The sequence below is a fragment of the Lissotriton helveticus genome, chromosome 5_1 (assembly GCF_964261635.1).
Source record: "Lissotriton helveticus chromosome 5_1, aLisHel1.1, whole genome shotgun sequence".
NCBI lineage: Eukaryota > Metazoa > Chordata > Amphibia > Caudata > Salamandridae > Lissotriton > Lissotriton helveticus.
The window spans coordinates 325,035,480-325,060,725 of NC_136065.1; the positions used below are offsets into that span (position 1 = coordinate 325,035,480).

At 46.3% G+C, this 25,246-nt stretch overlaps 1 protein-coding gene across 1 annotated transcript; it reads right to left on the reverse strand.

Moving 5' to 3' along the window:
• Positions 1-8,148: 8,148 nt before the first annotated feature.
• On the reverse strand, positions 8,149-24,332 carry LOC144752458 (taste receptor type 1 member 3-like). The gene is made up of 4 exons (XM_078640381.1): positions 24,151-24,332; positions 14,090-14,390; positions 9,538-10,326; positions 8,149-8,373 (listed from the first exon to the last, which is right to left on the reverse strand). Exons 1-4 carry the CDS (start codon positions 24,330-24,332, stop codon positions 8,149-8,151), a joined length of 1,497 nt encoding a protein of 498 aa, XP_078496507.1.
• Positions 24,333-25,246: the final 914 nt, after the last annotated feature.

The following is a 25,246-nucleotide window of genomic DNA, read 5'->3' on the forward strand; positions in this document are numbered from 1 at the left end:
TCTCGCAATTCACATTTGTAATTTTATTGTACCTTTGATGAGATCTCATGCGCTGTCTGCTGCGAAGCGTGAGGCATCTTATTATAGGAACCCCACACTGTAGTTATGAGTAACTTCTAATGAAATGTTGTAGCATTAGAAGTCTCAGAAATTGACTTAATGCATGTGACTATTTATCTTTTAAGGGGATACTAGCCGATCCACGGCTGGATGTTCTTTGAGTCCATTTTGGATGTTTATAAATTATATACCATGCATGTAATATGGCTGTTGCCCATCTGTGGGGTTTAACTCGTCTCTTGAAGATTAATGTTATTTAAAACATACACTGCAAGATGTCCGCCACCATTGTGTGTATTACATGTATGGTGTAAATCCCCTTTCTATGTCCATGCCTATGTGAATGTGGGAGTAACTTTGTAAGTTTAAAAACATGCCGGGAGGAAACACAGTGCATCACACACTGACGAAGGCACAACGCCGAAACGCGTCTGTGTGCACCCCCTCGCTAAAATGAAACCTAGCGTGTTGAAACCTCCACCCTCGAGTGCTGTGTCATTCTTCCACGAGTTTGGGAGGATTTGGAGCGTCATATATATATATATATATATATATATATATATATATATATATATATATATATATATATATATATATGTATATATATATATATATATATATATATATATATATATATATATATATATATATATATATATATATATATATATATATATATATATATATATATATATATTCACAACAGAAAGCACCCCTTTTGGAAGAGCCAAACTTGCAGGCAGGTAAATGTTCGTATTTATTTTGCAGGAATAACAGCCCAGTGAAGGAAACAATGTCCAGATAAATCAATAAGCCTGACGCGTTTCATTCTCTTCCAGCATTTCTTCAGAGGCTTCATTTTAAACATTGCGTGGAGCACTGGTCTTTTTTCAATCAATTACACCTGCCCCAGTGGGTGTTGGCTCACCCAGAGCCTGCTGGGATTAGTAGTGCCTCAATAACGCTGCAGTGAGCTGCTCCTACGCAATGTCAGTGTTCAAAAGTAAAATACCACAGTGGGTCTGGAAATTGTCACACATGCTCTGCGCTGCATATTCAAACCTGCACACGACCTTCCTGCCCTTCGCGCTGCTTGCCACATAGCTTCAGCAAGGTCCACTTCTCAGTGGGCGTTGGCTCACCCAGAGCCTGCTGGGATTAGTAGTGCCTCAATAACGCTGCAGTGAGCTACTACTAATCCCAGCAGGCTCTGGGTGAGCCAACGCCCACTGGGGCAGGTGTAAATGATTGAAAAAAGACCAGTGCTCCACGCAATGTTTGAAATGAAGCCTCTGGCGGACTGACTGACTGAAATATTTGTAGAGCGCACGAATGCCGCGGCGTCTTGGCGCTAACAGATACAGATGAAAGGGAGGCAGAGAAGCTGATCGATCTAGACAAAGAGCCAGGTTTTTAGGTCTTTTCTGAAGCTTGTTTTAGATTTTTGGGCACGAAGTGCTGGGGGTAGTGAGTTCCAGATCTTTGCCGCCTGGTAGGAGAAGGACTTTCCCCCCCATCGGACTCTGTTTATTCTGGGTTGGCAGACGAGGTCAAGGGTGGATGACCTCAGTGCCCGCGGGGGAGTATATCGGGGCAGTAAGTTGTTGAGGTCATTGGGTCCCTTGCCGTGAAGAGATCTGTGGACCAGGCAGAGAGCTTTAAATTGGATGCGGCGTCTAACCGGGAGCCAATGTAGTTCCCGAATAGCTTTAGACGTGGGGTGGCGTCTGGGAATGTTCAATAAAGCTCTGGCCGCCGCATTTTGGATAGCCTGAAGTTTGGACAGCTGTTTTTCTCCTGCTCCCAGATAGAGGGAGTTGCAGTAGTCAATGCGGGATAGAACAAGTGCTCCCATTACCGTTTTCCTAAGGGTGTCAGGGATGTAGGGAAGAACTTTCCTAATCAGTTTGATATTGTGAAAGCAGGCTGAGGTCACCTGGTTCACCTGGGCTTTACAGGAGAGTTCTTTGTCCAATAAGAAGCCAAGGTTTTTAACCTTATCTACGGGAAGAGGGCAGGTTCCTGCTTCGGGGGGCCACCATGAGTCGTTCCAAATGGAAGTTTTATGGCCGAACTCGATGACTTCGGTTTTATCCGTATTCAGTCTTAGGAAGTTGTTGCTCATCCAGTTGTTGACCTGAGAGAGGCAGTTCCTGAATCGTTCTGCAGTGATGTCAATGGATTGGGAGATGGACACAATAATTTGTGTGTCGTCGGCGTAGGACACCAATTGTAGGCCGTGGGATCTGATCAGGGCAGCTAGGGGAGTGACGTAAAGGTTAAAAAGAGTTAGGGACAGTGCCGAGCCCTGTGGAACTCCGCCCGGGAGAGATAATTCAGCGGATTGCAATCCATTCCAGACAACTTGATTAGTACGAGTGGTTAGGAAGGAGGCAATGAGGGCCAAGGCAGAACCGGTGAAGCCTAGGGACGCAAGTCTATTTAATAGGACGGCGTGATTCACGGTGTCGAAGGCCGCTGTGAGGTCCAAAAGTACCAGGGCCGACCGTCCACCTTCATCCATGGTTTTGCGAATTTTTTCAGTAGCCATGATGAGGGCTGATTCTGTGGAGTGTAGGGGTCTGAAGCCATGTTGTGACGGATCAAGTAGCTTCTTTTCCTCCACATGCCGCATTAATTCCTGGTTTATAGCTTTTTCTAAGATTTTTGAAGGTAGAGGCAGACAGGAAATGGGCCGGTAGTGTTTGGGTTCAGATGGATCAAGGGATTCTTTCCTAAGGATAGGTCTGATGCAGGCCATTTTCCAATTTTTGGGGAATTCTCCTTGAGAGATGATTTTATTGAGCAGAGGGGTCAAGGTATTTGCGATGGTCTCAGGGATTAGGTGTAGCACATAGGGGGGGCATGGGTCCAAAGGAGAGCCGGATTTCATCTGGATTAGTAGGTCATGCACTTGTTGTTTTTCGAGTACAGAGAAGCTGGGGAAGCAGGGGGGAGTACTGTCGGTATGTCCAACTTGATTAGGGGGTATGGTGGATACCATGGTGCTAAGGTCATCATATACTGATTGCACCTTATTTTGGAAGAAGGTGGCCATTCCATCGACGAAACTCTGATCAGGGTTAAATACTGTGTCTCGTGGAGTTTTAGTTAGGTGGGCCACGGTTTTAAAAAGTTCCCTGGAGGAATTTGCCGATTTTTGGATTTTTTCAGTGAAGTGGGCAGCCTTAGCCTGAACTGTTGTAGATTTATACTCTTGTAGGGCTTTTAGATATTCAAGTTTTTTCTCGCGGCTTTAATCCGAGCGCCAGCTTCGTTCTGCGCGTCGGCACTTGATCTTAACAGTTTTTACCTCGGCCGTGTACCATTGAGCGGTAACTAGCCGTTTTCTAGGTTTCTTTAATTCAGGTGGGGCCAGCTCGTTCATCGCATAAATGATCCATTTGTTGAAGTTGGAAGCCCAATCTTCACTGCTGCCGAGAACAAAGTCGGGGGATGTGTTTCCCAGTGTCTCGGCAAGTTGGTTGGATTCAAGTTTTTTCCAGGGACGGGAGGTTTCAGGAGGTAGGTAACTTCGGCGCTGATTTCCGATGTTTTTTATTTGTAGATTAAAGTAGATGGTATTGTGATCCGACCAAGGTATGGGAGTGATGGCTACTATTTTGATGGAATAACAATTGGAGAAGATCCCATCGAGGGTGTGTCCTGCTGTGTGGGTGGGTTTATCGATCAGTTGCTTCATGTCGAAGCTGAGAAAGTTATCAATCAGGGTGGCTGAGTCGGGATCGTTCTTTAGCTCTAGATGATAATTGAAATCGCCTAGGATGGTATAGGAGGCTGCATCAAAGGTGGTTTCTAGAAAGGTGTGTAATGCTTTGGAAAAGGGGGTTCTGGGGCCGGGAGGACGGTACACCAGCAGTCCTTCAAATATCAAATGATTGTTTTCTTTGATCTTAAAGGTCATTGCTTCAGCTTCTAATTCTAGTTGGGGGCAGGTGGGTATTTTAAAGTGCGACCGATGGATTATCGCAATACCTCCCCCAGTGGATCCAATTCGATTCATGCATTCGACAGAGTAGCCTATGGGTGTGGCGGTGTTCCAGTCAGGTCCGGAGGTCGGAGAGGCCCAGGTTTCCGTTAAGAACATGAGGTCAGTGCTGTGATCATTGAGTAAGGCTTCAATCTCATGTTTATGTTTGGGCATAGATCTTACATTTAGTAGTATGCATTTAAGAGACCTATTTCTGTAAGGCACAGTATAGGTCCAGGTATCAGAGGTAGGAGAGGTGGCCTGTGGCAGGATGCTAACACCAGGCTGCAATTTTTTAGCAGAGGGTGGATTGGGTAGGTTATGTGAGATACTCAGTGGAGAGACTGGTATTTGAATGCCACAGGAGGGACAAGTAAGGAGAGTGTCGGTGATCCTAAGATCCGTTTTGGTTGGTTGGCCGCAGAGGCATTGATCGAGTTTATATAGGTCGTGTTTAGAATAATGAAGGTGGGGAAGACGGGCAGAGTTTCCGGCACGGAGCCGGCGCGGACGGGCGCAGACGGGCTTGCCTTAGGCGCGCCTTTGGCGCACCCGCTGCGCGTCCGTTGATTACACATGTTTATAGGGGGTGGGGGGCGTGGCCGGCCGTAGTGGGCGTGGCCTCAGGGAGTCCCCGTAGTGTCGTCACAGGTAATTGACTAAAACCGCGGCAGCGATAAATCCGCTACGCGGGAATCTGACGATGGAGTCTGAAGAGCAAGCAATTTTAAAACACAAGTAAGTATACAGTTGGTAAAAACAATTCTAATGGGACCTGTCTCCCGGCTGTGCCTCAGGAGGGGGGTATCTGTTTGCCTTCGCGCTAGTATTCAGCGCGTTAAGTAGGCGTAGGAGGGGGGCGTGGCCGACCGTAGTGGGCGTGGCCTCAGGGAGTCCCCGTAGTGTCGTCACAGGTAATTGACTAAAACCACGGCAGCGATAAATCCGCTACGCGGGAATCTGACGATGGTGCAGCTGTGATCAAATGGGGTCTGAAGAGCAAGCAATTTTAAAACACAAGTAAGTATACAGTTGGTAAAAACAATTCTAATGGGACCTGTCTCCCGGCTGTGCCTCAGGAGGGGGGTATCTGTTTGAAGAAATGCTGGAAGATGCTGGAAGAGCATGAAACGCGTCAGGCTTATTGATTTATTTGGACATTGTTTCCTTCACTGGGCTGTTATTCCTGCAAAATAAATGCAAAAATGTACCCACCTGCAAGTTGGGCTCTTCCAAAAGGGGTGCTTTCTGTTGTGAATATGTTTAAACGGGCGATCCCGGTCGTGGAGGAGCCCTGCCACTGAGAAGTGGACCTTGCTGAAGCTATGTGGCAAGCAGCACGAAGGGCAGGAAGGTCGTGTTGCAGGTTTGAATATGCAGCGCAGAGCATGTGTGACAATTTCCAGACCCACTGTGGTATTTTACTTTTGAACACTGACATTGCGTAGGAGCAGCTCACTGCAGCGTTATTGAGGCACTACTAATCCCAGCAGGCTCTGGGTGAGCCAACACCCACTGGGGCAGGTGTAATTGATTGAAAAAGACCAGTGCTCCACGCAATGTTTAAAATGAAGCCTCTGAAGAAATGCTGGAAGAGAATGAAACGCGTCAGGCTTATTGATTTATCTGGACATTGTTTCCTTCACTGGGCTGTTATTCCTGCAAAATAAATGCGAAAATGTACCTACCTGCAAGTTTGGCTCTTCCAAAAGGGGTGCTTTCTGTTGTGAATATATATATATATATGAACTAAACATATATATATATTTTTATATATATAGAGCGATAGATAGATAGATATATTTACTGTAAAATACACTGATCTAAACTAGAGTAGTAAACCTCTCTACTTACCTATATATTTACCTTCACAAATAGTGGCAACTGATATTCTGGAATAAACATTTTTGAAGCTCAGTCTTTAAAAGTCGATCATGTGATAGAATACCCTACGAGGAGCCACTGAATTTTCTTTGGACCAGCCCTCTGGCCATGCCCCTCCTTCAGCAAAGATTGTGAAATTACTAATGAAAATCTCTAGAACAGAAAGGGATTCTCTTGGGGTTAGGACAAGACTCGGGGCACTGGAGGGACAGTGTTAAGTGGATCTGAGTCACTGGTGTAGAGGCTCCCTGGGGTTCTGGCACCTTGCTGTCTTTGCAGCTGGTGATGGAGCTGAAGATGGTAACGAGCTGTGGAATGCTATTCAAGCTATAGATGAAAATCAATAAGCCGTCATGAAGTAATAGAGTACGTGCAGGACTGCATTGCGATGCAAGAAAACAGGGTTCCCTATGGGCAGAATGAAATGCCAATATGAGACCGTGCAGGTTAGAGAGTGTAAAGCGCCCCGTTAGCTTTAGTGTCCACATTATGATCAGTAGTCATTGGTCACCCAACCAGGTCTCTCAACAAGAAGAAGCCTTTTACCTTGTATTGTAAATTGTATTGTTGCTGTGATTACAGCTGTGCTAAATTTACTCGGACTACAATGGAATAGAAACTTTACATGAGTGCAGCCCCTATTAGCTGTGTTTAATTAAAACCTTATGAAGCCTTGTGAAATAATGTGTTTATAAAGCAGTGCTGAATGAGCAAGGAGAAAGACCTCAGTTGATGCTACACTGCTACACTGAGCTGTCTTCCCTATCATTGATTAGAGGATTGTTGTATGTCTTGCCAGAGATTTGCAAAATGTAGCTATAAGACTTCCTTTCAACAGAGCCATTAAAGAGGGAGTAAAGTGACGATATGTGGCGGATTGTCACAAGGGCAGCTGCATAGCTAGGTGGGCGGACCGCCCCTGGCAGCACTCTTTTTGGGGGTGGCGGAGGTGAGCAAGTCGTGTCTATTGGCTACCATCCTTCTCCCACCCCCCAAGACCAAGTCGCCTGTCGGCTACCACGCCCCCGGCACAAGCCGTCCATCTGCCGCTCCCCGGAACAAGTCGTTCGTTGGCCGCCACCGCCACCTCCCCGGCCCCTCTTACCTGTGCACCTGGCGGCAAACTTAGGGGCCGCCCCGGGTGGCAGTAGGTCTTGCTATACCACTGCAGAAGGGCTAACAACGTGAGCTAGACATAAGTCCCCACCATTATCCTCGCGTGGGAGCTGCCATGGACATTGCCCACAGATAAGGCCCATCCTTGACCTTCTTCAGGGGACGTGTCGTTGGCAGTATCCTACTGAAGCCAACACAATTGAAGAGGGCTATTTCTCTGCTCTAGAGCACTAGGACAGTTATACTTTATCACTAGAGTAGGTATGAGTGGCCATAAAGAAATTGACAGCAGGTAAAGGTTCTCCAGTCTTGGAGCATAGTATTGTAAATGGTGATCTTCAACCTAATGCTTAAGCACCATAGGGCCACTAAAGCTATACAGGGTCCCTGTGTAGATGATGTGCAATGCATGTTTGTAAGATCTGATTATTTGAATGGCTGTGGTGTGGTTGTTACCAGGTTTACTTCAATGCAGCAAGTGAAATATCAAGATGGCCCTCTCAATATCCGGCACATTTTGTGTTGTATGGACCAAAGCTTTGCACTGAGCCCATTGATTTTTAGTTATTATACATTTATGGATGGGCTGATGACTCTGAGAGGCAGATAACTCTGTAATATGTAGAGTTATATTATGAGGTGGTTGGGAGGAATGCTGGATATACCTGCTTGCCTCTCAGGCATATGTTAGGGCTCTCTACAGGGTAACACAACGGAAATGGGCTGTTTTTTCTCCCACTTCATGAGAGGATGGGTTTCACCACCAAGGGGCGATTTGGGGCTTCCCAAGTTGCAGTGCTCCATCACATTTCAATGGACAAACCCATGGAGGTAGTTTGCTTACATTGCGTGTCAGTCGGGTACAGAAGGCCAGTAGATGTTTTGGAAGGCTAGTCACCTCTGTGATGGGAATCTGCAATGTTTGGCTGCATGTCCACATTTTCCTTGTGTCTTTTATGCAAGTGCTTATGTCACATGCCTCGTGTGAGTCATCATTAGTTGGTGACCCCTGAGGGATTTCATCTATGATGATTCGGTGTGCAGTGGTGTTTCTGAGTTAGGGATGAAGTCAGTGTGAATAAAACATGTCTGTCCTTTCAAATGAAATCTGTTCTCACCTCATTGTCTGCGGTGTGCCATTGAATTCCACCCTTGTCGAGTTGCAGCCCCTGCATGTAATTGCCAATGGTGGAGTACTGTAGCATCTCATTCCTCCAGCTCCAGAGAACAATGGTGTAACCTGTGTTAGGGTTGCCGAGGTCATCAAAGTAGAATGACTTGCCATTAAGTTGAAACTCAACTTTCTTCAGCTTTTCCAGCAGCTGTGGGGAAAGAAGAAGTGACATGAAGAAGGGTTGTGGTAGGGTTTGAAGGTGTTATCGGGGTTGCCCTACTCCCACTCGACGCCCCAGAAATATCATAAATTCACTACAGCTGCTTGACTATAACTCAAACTAGATTTGGAGACCCATTGTTCGTGTTTTAAGTCAGTACCCAAATAATGCATTACTTAAGCTGGGTTGTCATTAAAGACAAATAAATAAATAACCACTGTTGCTAATCAGAAAAAAGGTATTTTATGCATTGCTAGAAGGCTGGGTAACACACATTAACAAGGACTCAATCTAGACTTAGCGCTTTCCTCTGCTACATCTGAGAGTAGGGAGAGTGGGTAGCCTTTGACAAGTGAGATCATTCTACAAGTCACGTTCATCAAGTTTCTCTTATTGACTAAGTCACTGTTTGGCTTCGACTGATGAACTATGATACAACCATGAAAGGTGGCTGGGTCAGGATGTGGTGCACACTTATCAATGAAAATGTATATGTGTTCAGTAACTGGTACTCAAGAAGGGAGGAGTGGCCACCATATCAACCTCCAAGAAATATAAATTCCACAATTAAGAAGGCCTCTGAGCACCCAGTCTAAAACCACAAATATTGGACAATAAAGTGTTTTTTGTAATTCTTGCGGTCTTTAACTTCTTCGATAGTCACATAATGTGTTTCGACATTGTGTCTTGTGTGCCATCAACGTCTTCAGGGCTACTATAAGTATGAGCACAATTTTAGGGAGTGGGTTGCTCCAATACGTCATACTCTTCAAACAAAGTCCGGCACTCTGAGTGTTTTACACAAAAAATCCGAAATCTCAGACCATGGTGACATAACACCCATGGGCATCACAGCCAGACTTTACAATAGTGCTAATGAGGGCCCAAGAACACATTCATTATTACACTTGATTGTGACACAATGCAAGTTGCGCTTACATCATCCAGTGATAACAAAAAAGTTTGTAAACCTGGATGAAGTATAACCCACGGAGAGAACCTAAATTTCGAGAGGGCTCACCAACTTCTAGAATTAAGTGTTTGGTAAGCTGATCAAGGTGATTAACTTAATGGACCCGAATAATTTTGATCTTTTTTCTGGACCCAGTCTGGTAATTGGCAATGCAAATATTTGATAAGTGTTGTTCTCACCTGCCAGCTCTTGACTACTTGTGTTGGGTGACAGCTGCTGGAACTACAGTTCAGGAGATTGTGCAAAGAGTGGGCGATGCTGTAGACGGCGGTGTACACTCTGTATACGGTGCTTGCCTCGACTGAAGATGATATGTGTGAAAGAGAGATGTCATTACATTCCATACACTGTGGAGTCTCTGGTGAACCACATTCTGCTGAGGGTATGAAGCCATCCCTGGAGGACCAGCACAAATTCTTCTGCTCTGCTGCTGTCAAAATATGTGACAGATAACTTTCAAAACCTGAAAGTTGTCCTCCTTGGACAGTAAAGCCCAAGACAGTTCCTATCCTCTGAAGGCCAGGAAGAGAGGAGATGGTGGTAGATGTGGCCCAGTCCTCGCTAGCTAGCCAAACCTTTGGACCGACTCCGATCCGGATCCATTCCTCAAGCAGCAGTTTTGCCGCTCTCTCACCCGAAAAGAGGACAATGACGTTGACCTGGCTGTCGTTAATTTGATTTATAGTCTTGTGAAGGCTCTCAAGGGAGAAAGACTCAGTTAGAATATTGGGGATGGTGCCTTCAAAGGCGATGCATATATCTTGGCTGGAGGCCAATGTGGAGAAGAGCGCCAGCCCTTGTTGGCCATAAGCATCATCGCTGCCGATGGCTGCAATCCAGTTCCACTTGAAGAGATGGATGACCTTTACCAAGCCTTCTGTCTGGTGTTTATCACTTGGAATAGTTCGGTAGAAGGAAGGGAAGAGGATCCGGTCGCTTAAGGAGTTGCTGCTGGCTGCATAGCTCACCTGTTGACAAGGGATAAACTGTTGATGTGGACTGGACAAAAGTCACCGACTATATCATGATGTTTCCTGAACAGTATAGGCCACGGCAAACATCCTGGAAGCCAGCACTCTACCTCCATAAAGCATGTCATCATCAAAGAAACCTAGGGGCATATTTACGAGCCCCTTGTGCCACCAGAGCGTCACTTTTTGTGATGCTCCAGTGGCACAAATCACAAAATTGTATCTATGAGGCCACGCAAAGGCACTATGCATTGTTTTGAATGGCCTCAAAGAAATGGAGTAAGGCAAGGCAGAGCAAATCGCTGCGTTGCCTTACTCTCAGGTGTCGGACTGGGAACCAAAACTGGCACTGGCAAAGAGCTCGGCCGACCCCCCTGGGAGCCGCTGAGCTGTTTGCCGTGGCCGGTTTCGGGCAATTTTGTTACAGGGGCCGCTTTTGCAGTTATGATGCAAAAACGGCCCTATAACAAAAACGGCCCCCAGGGGCCCTAAATTGGACCCCAACCTAGCGGCCCCCTGGGGAAACGCCAGGTGCCCACTACGGCCAGTCCGGCCCTGCTTACTCTGTGGTCGGGAGGCATTCCATGGGCGATGTGGTGGGTTTCCCTACGCAACATCCATGGATTTTGACACTTGCCCAGATTTACGAGAGCATGTAAACATGGGGAAACACCAAAACCTTATCACTCCCGGGGTGAGGCGCAACAAGGAGAAAAGGCTCTATTTCTACCTGGGTTTACCTCCTTCTATGTGTGCTGCTTCCTGCAGCACACATTGAAAGAGGAAAAGGCCTCTTAGGATTGCTTCTGTGCCCGAAGGTGCCCCTTGCTGCACAAAAACAATCCTGTCGACAACACAAGCACCCTTGCACCACAGTGCAACGGTGCCTGTGTTGGTGCCAGGCTGCCGAAATGGCACCATCACAGGGGGAAGGACAGGAATGTGCTGTATTGAAGAAATACAGTGCATTCCTGACCTTTCACTTTGGCATAGGGCAGTGCAGCACGCTATCTTGCTGTGCTGCCCTACACCAAATCCCCATAAATGAGGGCCTGCGGTCCAGGTTTATTGTTTGGTGGACAGGTTACTTCTTCACAAACTTATTACAAGTGCCACACTATGTAATGCACTTGTAATATAGTGGACAGGATATCTGTCATGATTGTGAAGGAGTATCCCGTCTGCCATTTCTTAATCCCTTATTTTCAGGAGCCTGTGGGCTGTATGGGTATTGAAATTATTGCATGTTCCCAGATTATCTAATATCTGAGTCTACTAGGACCTACTTATACATGAGAACATGTACAAAGTACTGAACATCAATATTTATGGACACTTTCATCCATGTAAGTGTGATGTCTGATAAATAAGAGATTGCACCTGACTCTGCATTTGTTTAAAGATAAATTGCATTAGAACACTGCTTTTCACCCATGATGAACTGCTGGGTAAAATCATTCATTTCTGCACAATTCTCAAAGTGACCACACTCACCATGACTAATTATCCAGGGGATGATCTCCTTCACATGCACCCCAGCATTCACAAATAAAGGAACCCAAGCAATATACTTTGATAGAAAGAATTTCATCAGACGTATTTGCACTTTAAAAAAAATGTCGATTTAAATCAAATGGGCCCAATCTAAAAAAAGCCTCAGGATATGACACGAAATTCTGTTTGAAAACATAATTCTGCAGGTGGGTTTGAACTAGACCGTCATCCTTAGTGCAAAGAACATTTAACATATGGAACATATTTTCAATATATGCCTGTCATGTATAAACTAAAAAGTACTCTAATACCTCTCCTTTACTTGGAATGTAACAATGTGCACCTGGACCGACCTCAAGGACACTCAGGTCACGCCATCAAAGACTTCATGGCTGACCAAGCACTTACCCAAGCCTGCACACTCTCAACACACACGAAAGGCGCCACGCTCGATTGGATCATTGCTAAGGAAACAGCGGTCAGGCTTATCTCTATAGACCCATGGGTCTGGTGTGATCACCATACTATTACCTTCCTATAATCTTGCACCCACAAGACAAGGCCAGCACAAACTGTGAAACCAAAACGCTGGCTTAGAGACACATGAAACTGGTTGCACGCTGCTAGAATGACCCCCTCCCCCAAATATTTCAATGGTCAACAACCTCACAGAACACTATACCTCGACTACGTCTGACATACTTGATGATCTTGCCTCACTAAAGCTAAAAAGAACACAAATCAAAGACAGAAACCCCTGGTTCAACCGATCCCTCAACAATGAAAGGAGAAACCTCCGACTGACAGAAAGAAACTGGAGAAGCACCCCTCAGCCTCCAATTTAAAACTTCCCCGTCAGACCAAAAATGCCTATAATAGGAACTTCCTCAAATCAAAAAAAGAATTCTTCAAATCAGAACTGGCCAAGAACAGACCTCGTAAGCTCTTCGAAATGTTCAAACACCAATTTAATGAACTGGCTAAAAACCTCCAAAGAAACCCCAAAATACCTAATAACATAACTTAGTTCCGCTACCTACTTCTGACCCCTCCAGATGAGCCCCATCTCTCCTCGCTGGCCTCCCAGACGTCACCCAAAAACCAAGCGCCCTGGTCCACCTTCAAATTACATGACGACCTTTCCATGTTGGAAATTCTTTCCTCCCTAAATCCAAACAACCACTTTAATGACCCACTCCCCTCCAACTGTTTAGCCGCTGCCTCCCAATCTATCATTCCTATTTGGACTGCAATAATCAATGCCTCCCTTCTACAAGGGTCGATACCTAACTCTCTAAAAGGCGGTCAAGTCATCCCCATCTTTAAAAAACCTATGCTGAATCCTGCCTCTGCAGAAAACTTTAGACCGATATCCAATATCCCACTCCTAGCGAACGTTCTGGAGAAATGTGTACAACTTCAACTGAGCCAACACATTACCAACTTCAATCTACTTGACGATTTCCAATCGGGGTTCAGGCCAGGACACAGCATGGAAACAACCATTCTCCATATCCTGAATAATGCTCTCCAAGCCCTTGACCAAGGCAAAACATGTATCCTAATTCTTTTAGATTTGCCCACGGCTTTCGATACAGTCAACCACGAGAAACTTCTCGAACGCCTCAAACTCAGGATGGGACTGGGAGGTTCCGTGCTCAAATGGATTAAGTCATTCCTCCAGAACCACTCCCTGAGATTCTTAGTTAACTGTAACCTATCCGCTCCTTCTCTGATTACGGTCAGAGTCCCCCTAGGATCAATCCTTTCCCCTACCCTCTTCAATCTTTACCTTGAACCGCTAGCAGAAGTACTACATACTGCCAATATCTCCTACCAGAACTAGAACTAGAACCACGTGGTCAATATTGATCAGATGCAGCCGGCACAGGCAGAGGGGTGGTGGTGGGGCGGGATGGGGCGTTGGTGGGGCGGTTGTGATGCAGGGTGGGGCGGGGATCTGGGGGGAAGTCGACAGACGGGATAGGTAAAAATGTAATAAAAAAATAAATAAAACCACTTACCTTAAGCTCGACGCATCACCGAGTCGGGATTGCGGCGAGTGCAAGTTAAGTGTTTTTTATAAATTTTGTATTTCATTTTAGTTATCCCGTCGTCTGCCCATTTCCCACCCATCTCCCTGCACCGCCCACCCACCCCACCACTCTTACCTATGCCGACCGCTCCCAATATTGATGGTGTCTGACTACATCTGAATGACTTCTCTTCGCGAGGGCATTTCAAGCACACTATTCCTGATATTTACCTGTGGGACCATGAATAAGCCAAAAAGTGATGCTGTGTAGAGGCACAGTTCCGATGACATGGGCCCCACCACCGCAATCACCCGGGTGTTGTAGTCTGTGTAGTTGCAGTCGACGTCTACGCTGGTGCTGTTCTGCCTGGTGAGAAATAACATGGTGGGCTGCATGGCCACCAGCGGCTCGAAGCAGGTGTCGTAGATCTCATAGCCCAGCTGGACTCCCGGAAGTAGAGAGGTTGAGTTGTTGATCTCCTCAATGGCAAATCTCATTGCAAGCGCTGACACAAAACCAGGAGCATAAAACCTGTCAAGAGGAGAGGGATTAGTGAACATCAAATAGTACACTGTGACCAAAAATTCCCACTAATGTCCCTTGTTCTGTGATCTGCTGTAACCAGTAGGATGCAGCTGTAGATCCCAGCATGACTTATCCAGTCTTTCTTTTAAATTTGATAAATTGGGTAGTGGGTACTCTCAAGTGAGTTAATACCAGTGCTTCATTTGAGCCGGTGGTTGCCGGTGGGGCCCACTAGCTGACACTTATTTTTCATTATAAGGCAATGAGGAGTGCAAGAGACTGAAAAAATACAAAGGGTGAAGAAGGAGGAATCGAAAGATGGCCAAAATACATAAGAGGGACCCTGTAAACCTACTGTCGATTAGGCAAGGGGAGCCACCCACCAGGGAGGAATAACTGAATGAACATGAAAGGGAGCTTCCCCAAAGAATAAAAATCAACCAAGAACACCCACAGAAAGGCTGAAATATTTTTTGAGAAATTTTTATTTTGAGTCAATCATGTATAATAAAATTATTTAGACCCTATTTAATAAAGGTCAGCTTCTGGAGTACAAAAATTCTTTAAGTGATGGAAGCTTAAATAAGCGTCAGCCCAAATACAAATAGAAGAATAAAAACATGACACTTCATTCTTTCATTCTAACAGTCATTCACACTCTCATTCAAACAAACCAGTTGTTCACTATCAATCACAACATCAAAGAACGTCATGCAATGGGAAAAAGCGCCTTCGAAAGATGGGAAAGGCTGTCACAAAGGGAGAAAGCAGGAACTGGCAAGAATGAGATAAAGGAGCAGAGAGTGCCTGGTCATGGATTAAAGAGGACTGAGGTGGATTTAAGACCAAGCAGCCTTGTTATTCGGCACACCAACAATTAATAGCCCCAGCTGTGGGCTTCTTAGCAGAACCTCGGGCCCTAGTACTCATTTTTTTAAAACAAATTAAGCACTGGTACTTACGTTCAATAATATGTATTTATTTGAATTTGTAAAGCTTTCTCACCAAACGCATGGAACAATATTAAAAAGTACAAATTGCAGAAAAGGCGCAATATCATATGGACATCAACAGAACATCAAGAAAAAACTCAAATTAAAAAATATTCAGAGGTGCGTGATAAGGCAAGCCTCAATAAATTCTTTTATAAGGCATATTTCAAAGACAAACAAAAATGTGGCTTGCTGGACAGTTTGGGAAAGATTCTTGTACAACCTAGAACCCCAGAAAGAAACAAGCATTTACAATGCAAAGGTTTCGCCTTTGGAAAAGTTTGAGCTATTGGCATTGTAAATGACAAAATTTGTATTTATGTGTTGGTTTTGAAAACAGATAAATAAATGGCATTGTCATTTACATTGCTAATAGCTCTAACTTTTCCAAAGGCGAAACCGTTGCATTGTAAATGCTTGTTTATTTAGCTGTGGTGTCCTATTTATTCTCTCTTTTTTGTTGTCTTGTTCATTTATGTTATGTGTTGAGTGAAATGCTTTTAATGATACCTTTGTTTTATTTCTTAGGGTCCTCGGAGCTGGAATTTACGTAGCACTTCTGTGTTTTGTTCATGAGGTGTAGACGAATATAAATAGACCCTTTCCGTGTTTGCATAATGCTTTCTGCTGTCGGGATGGCTTCATGGCGCTTTCAGCGGTCCAGTAACATTCTACATGGCCCTGAGATTAGCGTCATCCGTTCTTGAAGGTGGGTGACAGGTGGCCGGGCTGCGGGTGTGTGAGTTTGGTGTGCAGTTCTCACGACAGAGGACATTTTCGATCGCTGACACTTCATCCAGATCAGCGCAAACTTAAGGAAACGAGGCCTAGGTCGGCAACTTGAACTGGCATCATGGCACCATGGCGAGCAAAGTTAGCCTGGACACTGCCAAGGAGCTTCTTTTAGGAGATCTGTTCTTAGAGGACCCTCTCTGACCTTCTCGACTGAGCAGATATGAAGGGGTTTGTGGCCAGTAAACACACCTTGAAGTCAGCGCTGTATGGAGCCTGTCAACTCATCACACACTCACCACACCTCTGCTGCCTTACCCTCCTCTCACCCCCCCAAGGGTGTGACGCTTCGGTGGCATGCCGCTGTCCCGTGTCCTCCTGAGTCCTGCAAACACCTCAAGGTGTGCCGAGCAAACACTGCCTGAATGGCCCGTTCTGCCCCTGACAGTGTGAGGGCCCCTGAGAGCAGGCTCGGCCTCTGAAACGGGAGAGGCGCCGAGTGGGAAGGTGGTGGCCCTTTTTTGAGTCAAGCAGGGAAGACAAGGGGACAGGATTGCAGGGCGTTGAAAAGCGAGAGGTGATAAGGTGGGCGGGTAAGGTGAGACCACCGTGGAGTGGGCCTCTTTGGCTCAACGTCCAGGGGAAGTCGGCCATGACAGCTGGCTTTTGTTCTCTTGTTGTTGGAGGTGGCGGGGGGGGGGGACCCGGGCTTTGGGGTGCATCTGTTGACTGTCGAGAGTTTCAGCTTCACCACCTTGTAAAAGCCTGTCATGCCCAGATGCCTTCAGACAGATCCCTTCTAGGTGACGTCACTTCCTCTCGTGCTATCTCCTATGCCAATCGGATTCACAAACCATTCATCACGCACAGATGAGAAGGGTGGTCGTTCTGGTGTCCATCTCTGTTGGCCGTGGGAACAAACCACAAGTCCTAGGACACACTTACCAGCACCTTTAGAAAACTTTTGAAAGAGTATATCCGGTGCAGGTTCTAAAAGCGCTGCAGCGTCCTGGTCCGTGGGGTTAAGTCAAGGATCAACAGTGCAGCGCTCCGATGCCTTTTGGCCAGGGTCACGCTATATATGTGCTACATGTTTGCAGGCTGGCAGGATGCCAGGGTAATCCTTGGAACGCTCTGCCCTCGAACCTGAGGAACCTGTGGAACGGACGGCGGGAGGTGGCGGGAGGGGGCGGGAGTGGACACGGACGGCGGGAGGGGGCGGGAGTGGACACGGACGGCGGGAGGGGGCGGGAGTGGACACGGACGGCGGGAGGGGGCGGGAGTGGACACGGACGGCGGGAGGGGGCGGGAGTGGACACGGACGGCGGGAGGGGGCGGGAGAGGACACGGACGGCGGGAGGGGGCGGGAGAGGACACGGACGGCGGGAAACGTGCACAGGACAGCGAGGGGGGGGCGGAAATGGACAGCGCATCAGTGAAAGGGGAGGGAACGTGAAAAAACGTAACTCCGCCCTGGGAAAAAATCTCGGGAACGCCCCCGAATCTGGTCCGGCCTTGACGGACAGATCTCTGTTCCAATGGCTAGCCTCCATTTATGGAGCTAGCCAATGGGACAGGGGGGCGTATTCCAGAGTCCTTACTAAAATCAAGAGATTTCTCTGGAGGCGGATCCCCACGAATCCGCAAGGCCAGAACCGAAGGAATATCCTTCTCCAAACCTTGCTTTCAAGACATGGAACATCCTGACCATCCACCTCAGGAAACCACTCTCGCCGACATAATTTAGGAAGGACCTCAAAACCTGGCTCTTCAGATGAACTCAGCACTTAATCTGATCCGCTACGACCCCTTCCCCCCCCCCACACAGCACCTTGAGACCCTCCGGGGCGAGTAGCCGCGCTTTGCAAGTCCTGATTGATTGACTGGCCGCAAATGGCCCATTGGGCCGTTTGACCAGTAAAAAACATTTTCCTCTGTACCAACCAAATTGTGCAAGTAGGTAACCCATTACCGACTTGCAAAATAGTGTTAGCAAACCGCTATTAGGAAGGGGCGTGTAAAGGGCATCCCTTCCTAATATCGAGCTGTACTGGAATGTATGAATGTTTGACCAGGAATGCAGTCGCAAAACATTTGCAGATTACCACAAGCAATTCGCAAACAGGAAGGGGTCCCCACTTTTGTAAATGGGGCGCCTATTTTTTTATTTATTTTTTGAGAGCAGGCAGTAGTTCCGTGGACCACTGAAAAAAATAAGAAAACTTTATTTTTGAAATGCAGCCCATCGTCCTTTGAGGAAGACAGACTGCATTTAGAAAACAAAAATGTATTTACAAATTAGTCAGACATGGTGGTCTGCTTACACAGCAGACCACCATCCCTGTGAATGCTGGCCATTGTCAATGGGTTGCAAATTGAGACCTACCTCATGAAAATTAATGAGACATGACCAGTGCGACCCACTTGGAAATCACAGACAGTGTCTGAGACACTGTTGTACATCGGGTTTGTGAAAACGTGCAACTTGCGAGTCGCAAAACCGGACGTAGTACATGTGGCCCCAAGTTCCTTCCCAACAATGATGCAGTTGCCAGAATATTTAAAGGTGCTTCTTGCATCCCCATGGCAAAGTGATTTTCCCAGGAATGTCACTTTTTTCATGGCAATCTTGTGCTTGGGAAGACATCTGCATGTTTACCTGGCGCTTAAGTTTTGCCTTAAGACCCCTGTCTGGCCTCGATCTTCAACTGCCAAAACAGGGTTTCTCCCAGTTTTCATGGGAATTCTAGTAATAGTGCTCAAATATGTTGCCCTCATGACTAGTCTGGCAGTTACCCGAAATTGCATGCATAGACAAGGAAATAACTTCTCAACATGGGGGAGGTTCAATATTCGGTCATGAATGTCACTTTGCAAAAAATGTGTATACCAAGTATGACTTCATATGCACAAAGTCCTGTTTGTGGATCTAAGGGTCTACCAGGCCTATTTGTAACATCTGTAAGACTGCCTTTAAACTCAAGCAGCTTTTGAAGGTATGCAAATAAACTCTGCAAACAGGTCTAAGTAATCCACATTTTGCTGGATGTAACATACTATAGTCCATGCTAAATTAATGAGCATGCCGGGAACCTCCCCTACCAATGTTTAGAAGGGTGTTTCCCCCACCCCACCCCCAACTCTAACATTCTGTTCCTTGCAGGTTTCTTCAGGTCACATGCCATGACCTCTATCCTGTGTTAGGTACAAAACCACCCATTTTGGCCCTCCATATCAAACCTCTGTGGTCTCTTACCTCGGTAAGTTGCCAATCAGCATTTGCTCTGTCCTTACATCCATTGCTTAGTTTCACAGACTCCATAGTGGTGGGGTTCACAGGAGTGCCAAAGATTAGGTCAGATTGCAGAGACGTGTATTACATTCCACCTTAGTCCGGTTTATAGATCCTGAAAGACTGGTTCCAGAAGAGATAAACTCTCAGCAATGAAGTCAACCTGAACTGTTGGTAATTTGGTACCACCTTTCCTCTGTGGTACCCTTTAAGATTTACAAACCGAAGAATTAACTTTCAAAGCTGGCTTTGGTACTAGCTTGGCTAACGGTTTAATTCTCTAGGGCCTTGTTCAACAAACCATTTTTAGTACATTCTATGTGGAAGTAGCATCTTGTGTGTGTGTATTAGTTGTTTGGGATGTTGTATGCAGCTGCTCTGGTCCCCAAGCAACCCTGGTATCTGGACCATGAAAGAAGCCTAGCTCAACCTCCGAATGGATAGGTTCGGCCAAAGGCGTATCAAACTTCTTTGGGGGAATTTCGCTCATTGTGCAGATGAAACTTCGGGTGCCGTTATCCTGCACAGTTGTGAGGATAGAAAAATACTGTGTAGGACCTGCTCTACCCAAATTGCTATGAAAAGGTAAGCATCCTAGTTACATAGGGCACCCAGGTTTTGCAGCCACATGCCTCTCAACCTTTTGAAGCAGCTAGGTAGGCAAGACAATTGTTCTGTGCGACTAAGGCAATCTATTTATTATTTTTAGTTTATCATTACTTATTTTACAAAGTATAACATTCTACCTGTGAGAGGACAAATATGGATTAAGCAATGTCAAATTTAACAGCGCATTGTATTTTTTGGGTCATACTTCACTCTTCTCGCAGCAGAAACTACTTGCATGCACCTGGAGAAATAACCCAATGAGTTTAACTTCTAGCCTTAAAGAAAGTGTTGATCGGCTAGCTGACAGGCCAGGAGTTTGGATTCTGGTAAAGCTCACTGAACCTTCCGTTCACCTGAAAATTGTAAATTCAGTGCTCCAATTGGAGAAAAGGAACATCGATCATTTACAGCTCATGAAGTCCTGTGTAAGAGAGACAATGTATTGGAGACGGCAGACCCCATTAGCAAGGCAGGGGAGGTGGATGCAGAGTGATGAGGGGGATGCAAACAGTGCCTTCTTCCTCGGCAGTACTTGGAAGTGCATGCTTCCGGATATTCACCCGAAAAAACAGGTTGCAGAAGTAAATGCTGCAGTAAGGCAACGCCGACAACTAGTGAGGTGAATTCGTCAAGTGTCCCGTACCTAAACGCACCAGCTTATGTCGCATTTAACATCGATGATCAGAAATAATTTCAGAGCAAAATCAGACAAGCAGTTACGAGTTAATAACAGCAGAGGATTGTGTGGGACACCCTAATAACTGCTTAGCGCATAAAAAGCACTTCTTGAAGTTACATTTGATCGCCATACTGTGAGAGGGAGGTAAAGTTCTTTATTTTGACAAATAACAGAATTTCATTTTTTTAAATTTCCTTAAGCGAATGAAGGAAGAGCGTAAACCGTCAGACAGCAACAGGACAAATGTAAATTCCTTAAATGCCTCATGATCTGGATGAAAAACAAGCATTTACCCTCGAACCTGAGGAACCTGTGGAACGGACGGCGGGAGGGGGCGGGAGGGGGCGGGAGTGGACACGGACGGCGGGAGGGGGCGGGAGTGGACACGGACGGCGGGAGGGGGCGGGAGTGGACATGGACGGCGGGAGGGGGCGGGAGTGGACGCTTGAAGTTACATTTGATCGCCATACTGTGAGAGGGAGGTAAAGTTCTTTATTTTGACAAATGACAGAATTTCATTTTTTTTAAATTTCCTTAAGCGAATGAAGGAAGAACGTAAACCGTCAGACAGCAACAGGACAAATGTAAATTCCTTAAATGCCTCATGATCTGGAAGAAAAACAAGCATTTACCCTCGAACCTGAGGAACCTGTGGAACGGACGGCTATTGGCTTCTTACTCTCACCGCATTCCCTAAGCAGATGGGGATTGGGGTTGTCAAAGATTGGTTGAGGAGTATTCTGAGCCCTCGCGGTGCTCTACCGACCTCCACATATTTTGTTAAAGACTTGTGCTCCCACCACTTCGTTACTTCACTTTTCATCTTTTTTTCAAGATCTTTTAAAAGAAATTTGACATCATTGTCCGTATTAGATTCCAATGTTCTTGTATCAGTACCGTTACTGCCGACTTTTGGTAAATTACTGAACAGCTCGTCTGCGGCTGCCTCTCGCTCGTGTCCTGCGTCTATGGACATTTTTAGAGGATATCTCCGTGAATATTTGAACCTCAACCTCCGTGAGTTCAACAACTTGTACTGCCAAAGGTCCTCTCGCCCCGCCTACACAAATGCTGTCTCACTCACCAGTTTTCGATGGATTCCTTTCGGGAGTCCTCCGACTCAACCGACGGTGTCCTCTCACTGGCGTATGCTCTCCCGGACGGCGGGAGGGGGCGGGAGTGGACACGGACGGCGGGAGGGGGCGGGAGGGGGCGGGAGTGGACACGGACGGCGGGAGGGGGCGGGAGTGGACACGGATGGCGGGAGGGGGCGGGAGTGGACACGGACGGCGGGAGGGGGCGGGAGGGGGCGGGAGTGGACACGGACGGCGGGAGGGGGCGGGAGTGGACACGGACGGCGGGAGGGGGCGGGAGTGGACACGGACGGCGGGAGGGGGCGGGAGTGGACACGGACGGCGGGAGGGGGCGGGAGAGGACACGGACGGCGGGAAACGTGCACAGGACAGCGAGGGGGGGGCGGAAAGGCACATGGAGGGGGCGGGAATGGACAGACTTACAGTGAAAGGGGAGGGAACGGGAAAAAACGTAACTCCGCCCTGGGAAAAAATCTCGGGAACGCCCCCGAATCTGGTCCGGCCTTGACGGACAGATGTCTGTTCCAATGGCTAGCCTCCATTTATGGAGCTAGCCAATGGGACAGGGGGGCGTTTTCCATTTTCCTTACTAGAATCAAGAGATTTCTCTGGAGGCGGAGCTAAGAGCTCCGCCCTCCAGCGAAACCTAAAAAGACTGAAAACGAAAGGGAGCAAGTGGGGCAGAGGACAGACAAAGAGGTCCTGCCCTTTGGATGTAATTTACGAGCAGTTTGATAGACAAAATGTAAGTCAGCCAGATAGGATGTAGATAATCCTTTAGAAGATTTTGAGATAAAGGATAAGTTAAGAACTTAAAAGTAACACAAAAATAGGCTAATGCTGTAAACGAATAGACTGAAATGGAAGACAAGCTTATGATGAAAGACCACAAACAAGCGGAGAGCAAACATACTCTAATCCTGATAGAACTAAAAGGTAAATATGGAGAATGGCTGCATAAAATGAAAAGAACTGACATTAGGAATGACTAGTATGAAAAAATGTCTGCAGTGCGAGTACCTTAACTGAACTTTAATGTGTGTCTTAATTGTATGTGTTTTATTTGTAGAGCACTTGTAGCGCTGTGAGAGAGGGGTTGAGTGTTACAAATAGCACCAGGGGCTGAGTTCACTCAATGGAGCTGTAATTCAAGGAGAGAGAGAAAGAGAGGGGTAGGGTGTAGGTTGAGTGGTGCTCTGGGCAGTCAATTCGCCTCCTTTCTCCCTTGCAGAAGGGAGGGAGCCAGTCTGTGCGCCAGCAGTAATGCGTTCCAGAGACTTGAAGCAGGCAGTAAGAAGGTCAATTGATAACATTTCCCAATTTTACGTCGGACAAGATCTTGGCCCCAGCTGCTCTAGCAGGTGCTAACACTGGAGTTGTGTACTCCAGGTAGCCCTGCTTCTGTAGAGTGGTGCCCTTGAAGATAGTGTAGAATGTGTCATTGTTGTGGGTAGGGTATGGGTCACTTTGTGTGAGTGATCCCTATGGAAGTATTGCCCTTATGCAAGGCGCTTGTGCAGTATATTTTGCCGAAGGTCGGATGACACCACTGATTATGTATATTGGGTCTGATAAGGAGAGCTCATATTCTGTGACGGCAATATAAGGATCCTGCACAAAATAAACCTGAGGTTCCACACAGTCCTTAATTTGTGCCTGTGGGTGTAGATGGTCGGCACTGGCACTCATTTTTGAGGATCAACACTTATTTTTCATAATTTGACGTTGGTCCTGATTTAGAGTTTGATGGAGAGGGTACTTTGTCACAAATGGGATGGAATACATTGTCCAATGAACCTTCAGTCTGCCTGTAGAGTCAGAGGGACGGTCAGTTTTCCATCAGCAGTCTGCCATTACGGAAAGCTTATTCCAATGGCTAATGGAGTAGGGGCCATCAGACCAAAGTCCTGAAACCACCCGCCATTTTTAGAGTGGATCATCTGAGTTTTTTTTACTCTCAGACACCACCAGAAAAAACCTTGAGGTCATGGACAGAAAACAAAATGAGGACCCCCACACCCTAGGAGAAAATTGCCACAGTGTGGCGGTAGCTTTTTTATTTTATAGGTGCAAATTCCCACTTTGGGAGTCTCTTTTCGAAAAAAGAAAATTTTGTTGTACGTCCGCCTATCCAACAGCAGCTGAGTACTTCATTTGAGTGCCTACCACTAGTAGTATTAAATATATATTTACCTATATATGTATATATATATATATATATATATATATATATATATATATATATATACAGATATTTACCTTCACAATTTTTGTTGCCAATGTAGTTGCTATGATTTTTTTGTAGTCAATTTTTTGGTGGTTGATTTTCTAACATACAACAGAACACAAAGAAGCGATGGTCACTTACGTGTCGCATGTTGCTACTTCAGGCTGGACACGATTACTCATAACTCTGCTGCTAGTTCCAAAATTGAACAGGCCTCCAAGCATGTATTGACCAGCAGCCTGGAACAGGAATGGGTAGCAAAGTGTTCCAGACACACGTGAACCCCATAAGTCCAGACACAGCAGATAGGACAGGGTCCTCATGGCTCCACCTTTATGTATCCCACTTGCCTTCGACACTCTTCTGGGCGCAGGAGGACAGGAGCCAACAAAGTCTAAAAATGTGTATTCTGGCATCCTGTGTGGAATGAGGCAAAAAAACTCCCACATTCACCGGTGGATTTGGTTGGCAAACTGAAGGGAAGCAGAAGCCAGGCGTGTGACTTGTTAGTCAAATAAGGTGTCAAAGGGGCTTAAAATAGCGCTGTTGAATATTTAGTGGTTTCGCATGTAAATGCAAAGGGAAATGGCAAGAGTTTGTAATGTGTTTAAGTGCTATCATCTTCCATGTCTATATAATTGGTAAATAATGGATATATACAGACTAGAGTGATGTAAAAGCATCTATTGTTTACTCCTTATTTTACTGAGAGGAATTATAGGGGGTGGGGGGAGAGGTTCCCTGTCCACACTAGACATGTCTGAAGGTGATGCCTCTTATATTGCTGTGAAGGAGTGGGTTTCCCAAGACAGTGTGCAGATGTGAACAAAATGTGTTGCCCCATAGGTGACATGCACCACAAAAACAAAAGATATCTGTGTTCTCCATCCAGGGTTTAGCAGTCCAGGAACTCCATATAAAACCAGCTTCTCTTCTCCAAACGACTTCAAACACCAAATACTTGTGTGCCAAATTACTTTATTGGGGAACAAAATAAGCTTGAGCAGATGCCCCAACACCGTGGGAACTATGTGGGGATCATTTGCAGGGCTTTTTTGGCCACACAGACAGGTAGCCTACAAGTTCGCTTGAACAGGCTCACAGGCTCTATTGGGTGGAGGCAGACACCTGTCTCACAGGGTTATCACTCAAGCCTGGCTCTCCCAGCACCCTTTCTTCTGGTTCCTGTAGCTTCTGTAAGGTGGCGGACCTCCCTGTGGTAGTGGACATGAGTAAT

Coding starts and splice junctions, on each gene's coding strand:
- LOC144752458 (XM_078640381.1), bottom strand. CDS start 24,332: ATGAGGACCCTGTCCTATCTGCTGTGTCTGGACTTATGGGGTTCACGT. Junction 14,391..24,150: donor GAAGTAGCAACATGCGACAC/GTAAGTGACCAT, acceptor TCCTCTTGACAG/GTTTTATGCTCCTGGTTTTG. Junction 8,374..9,537: donor AAGTAGTCAAGAGCTGGCAG/GTGAGAACAACA, acceptor CTTTCCCCACAG/CTGCTGGAAAAGCTGAAGAA.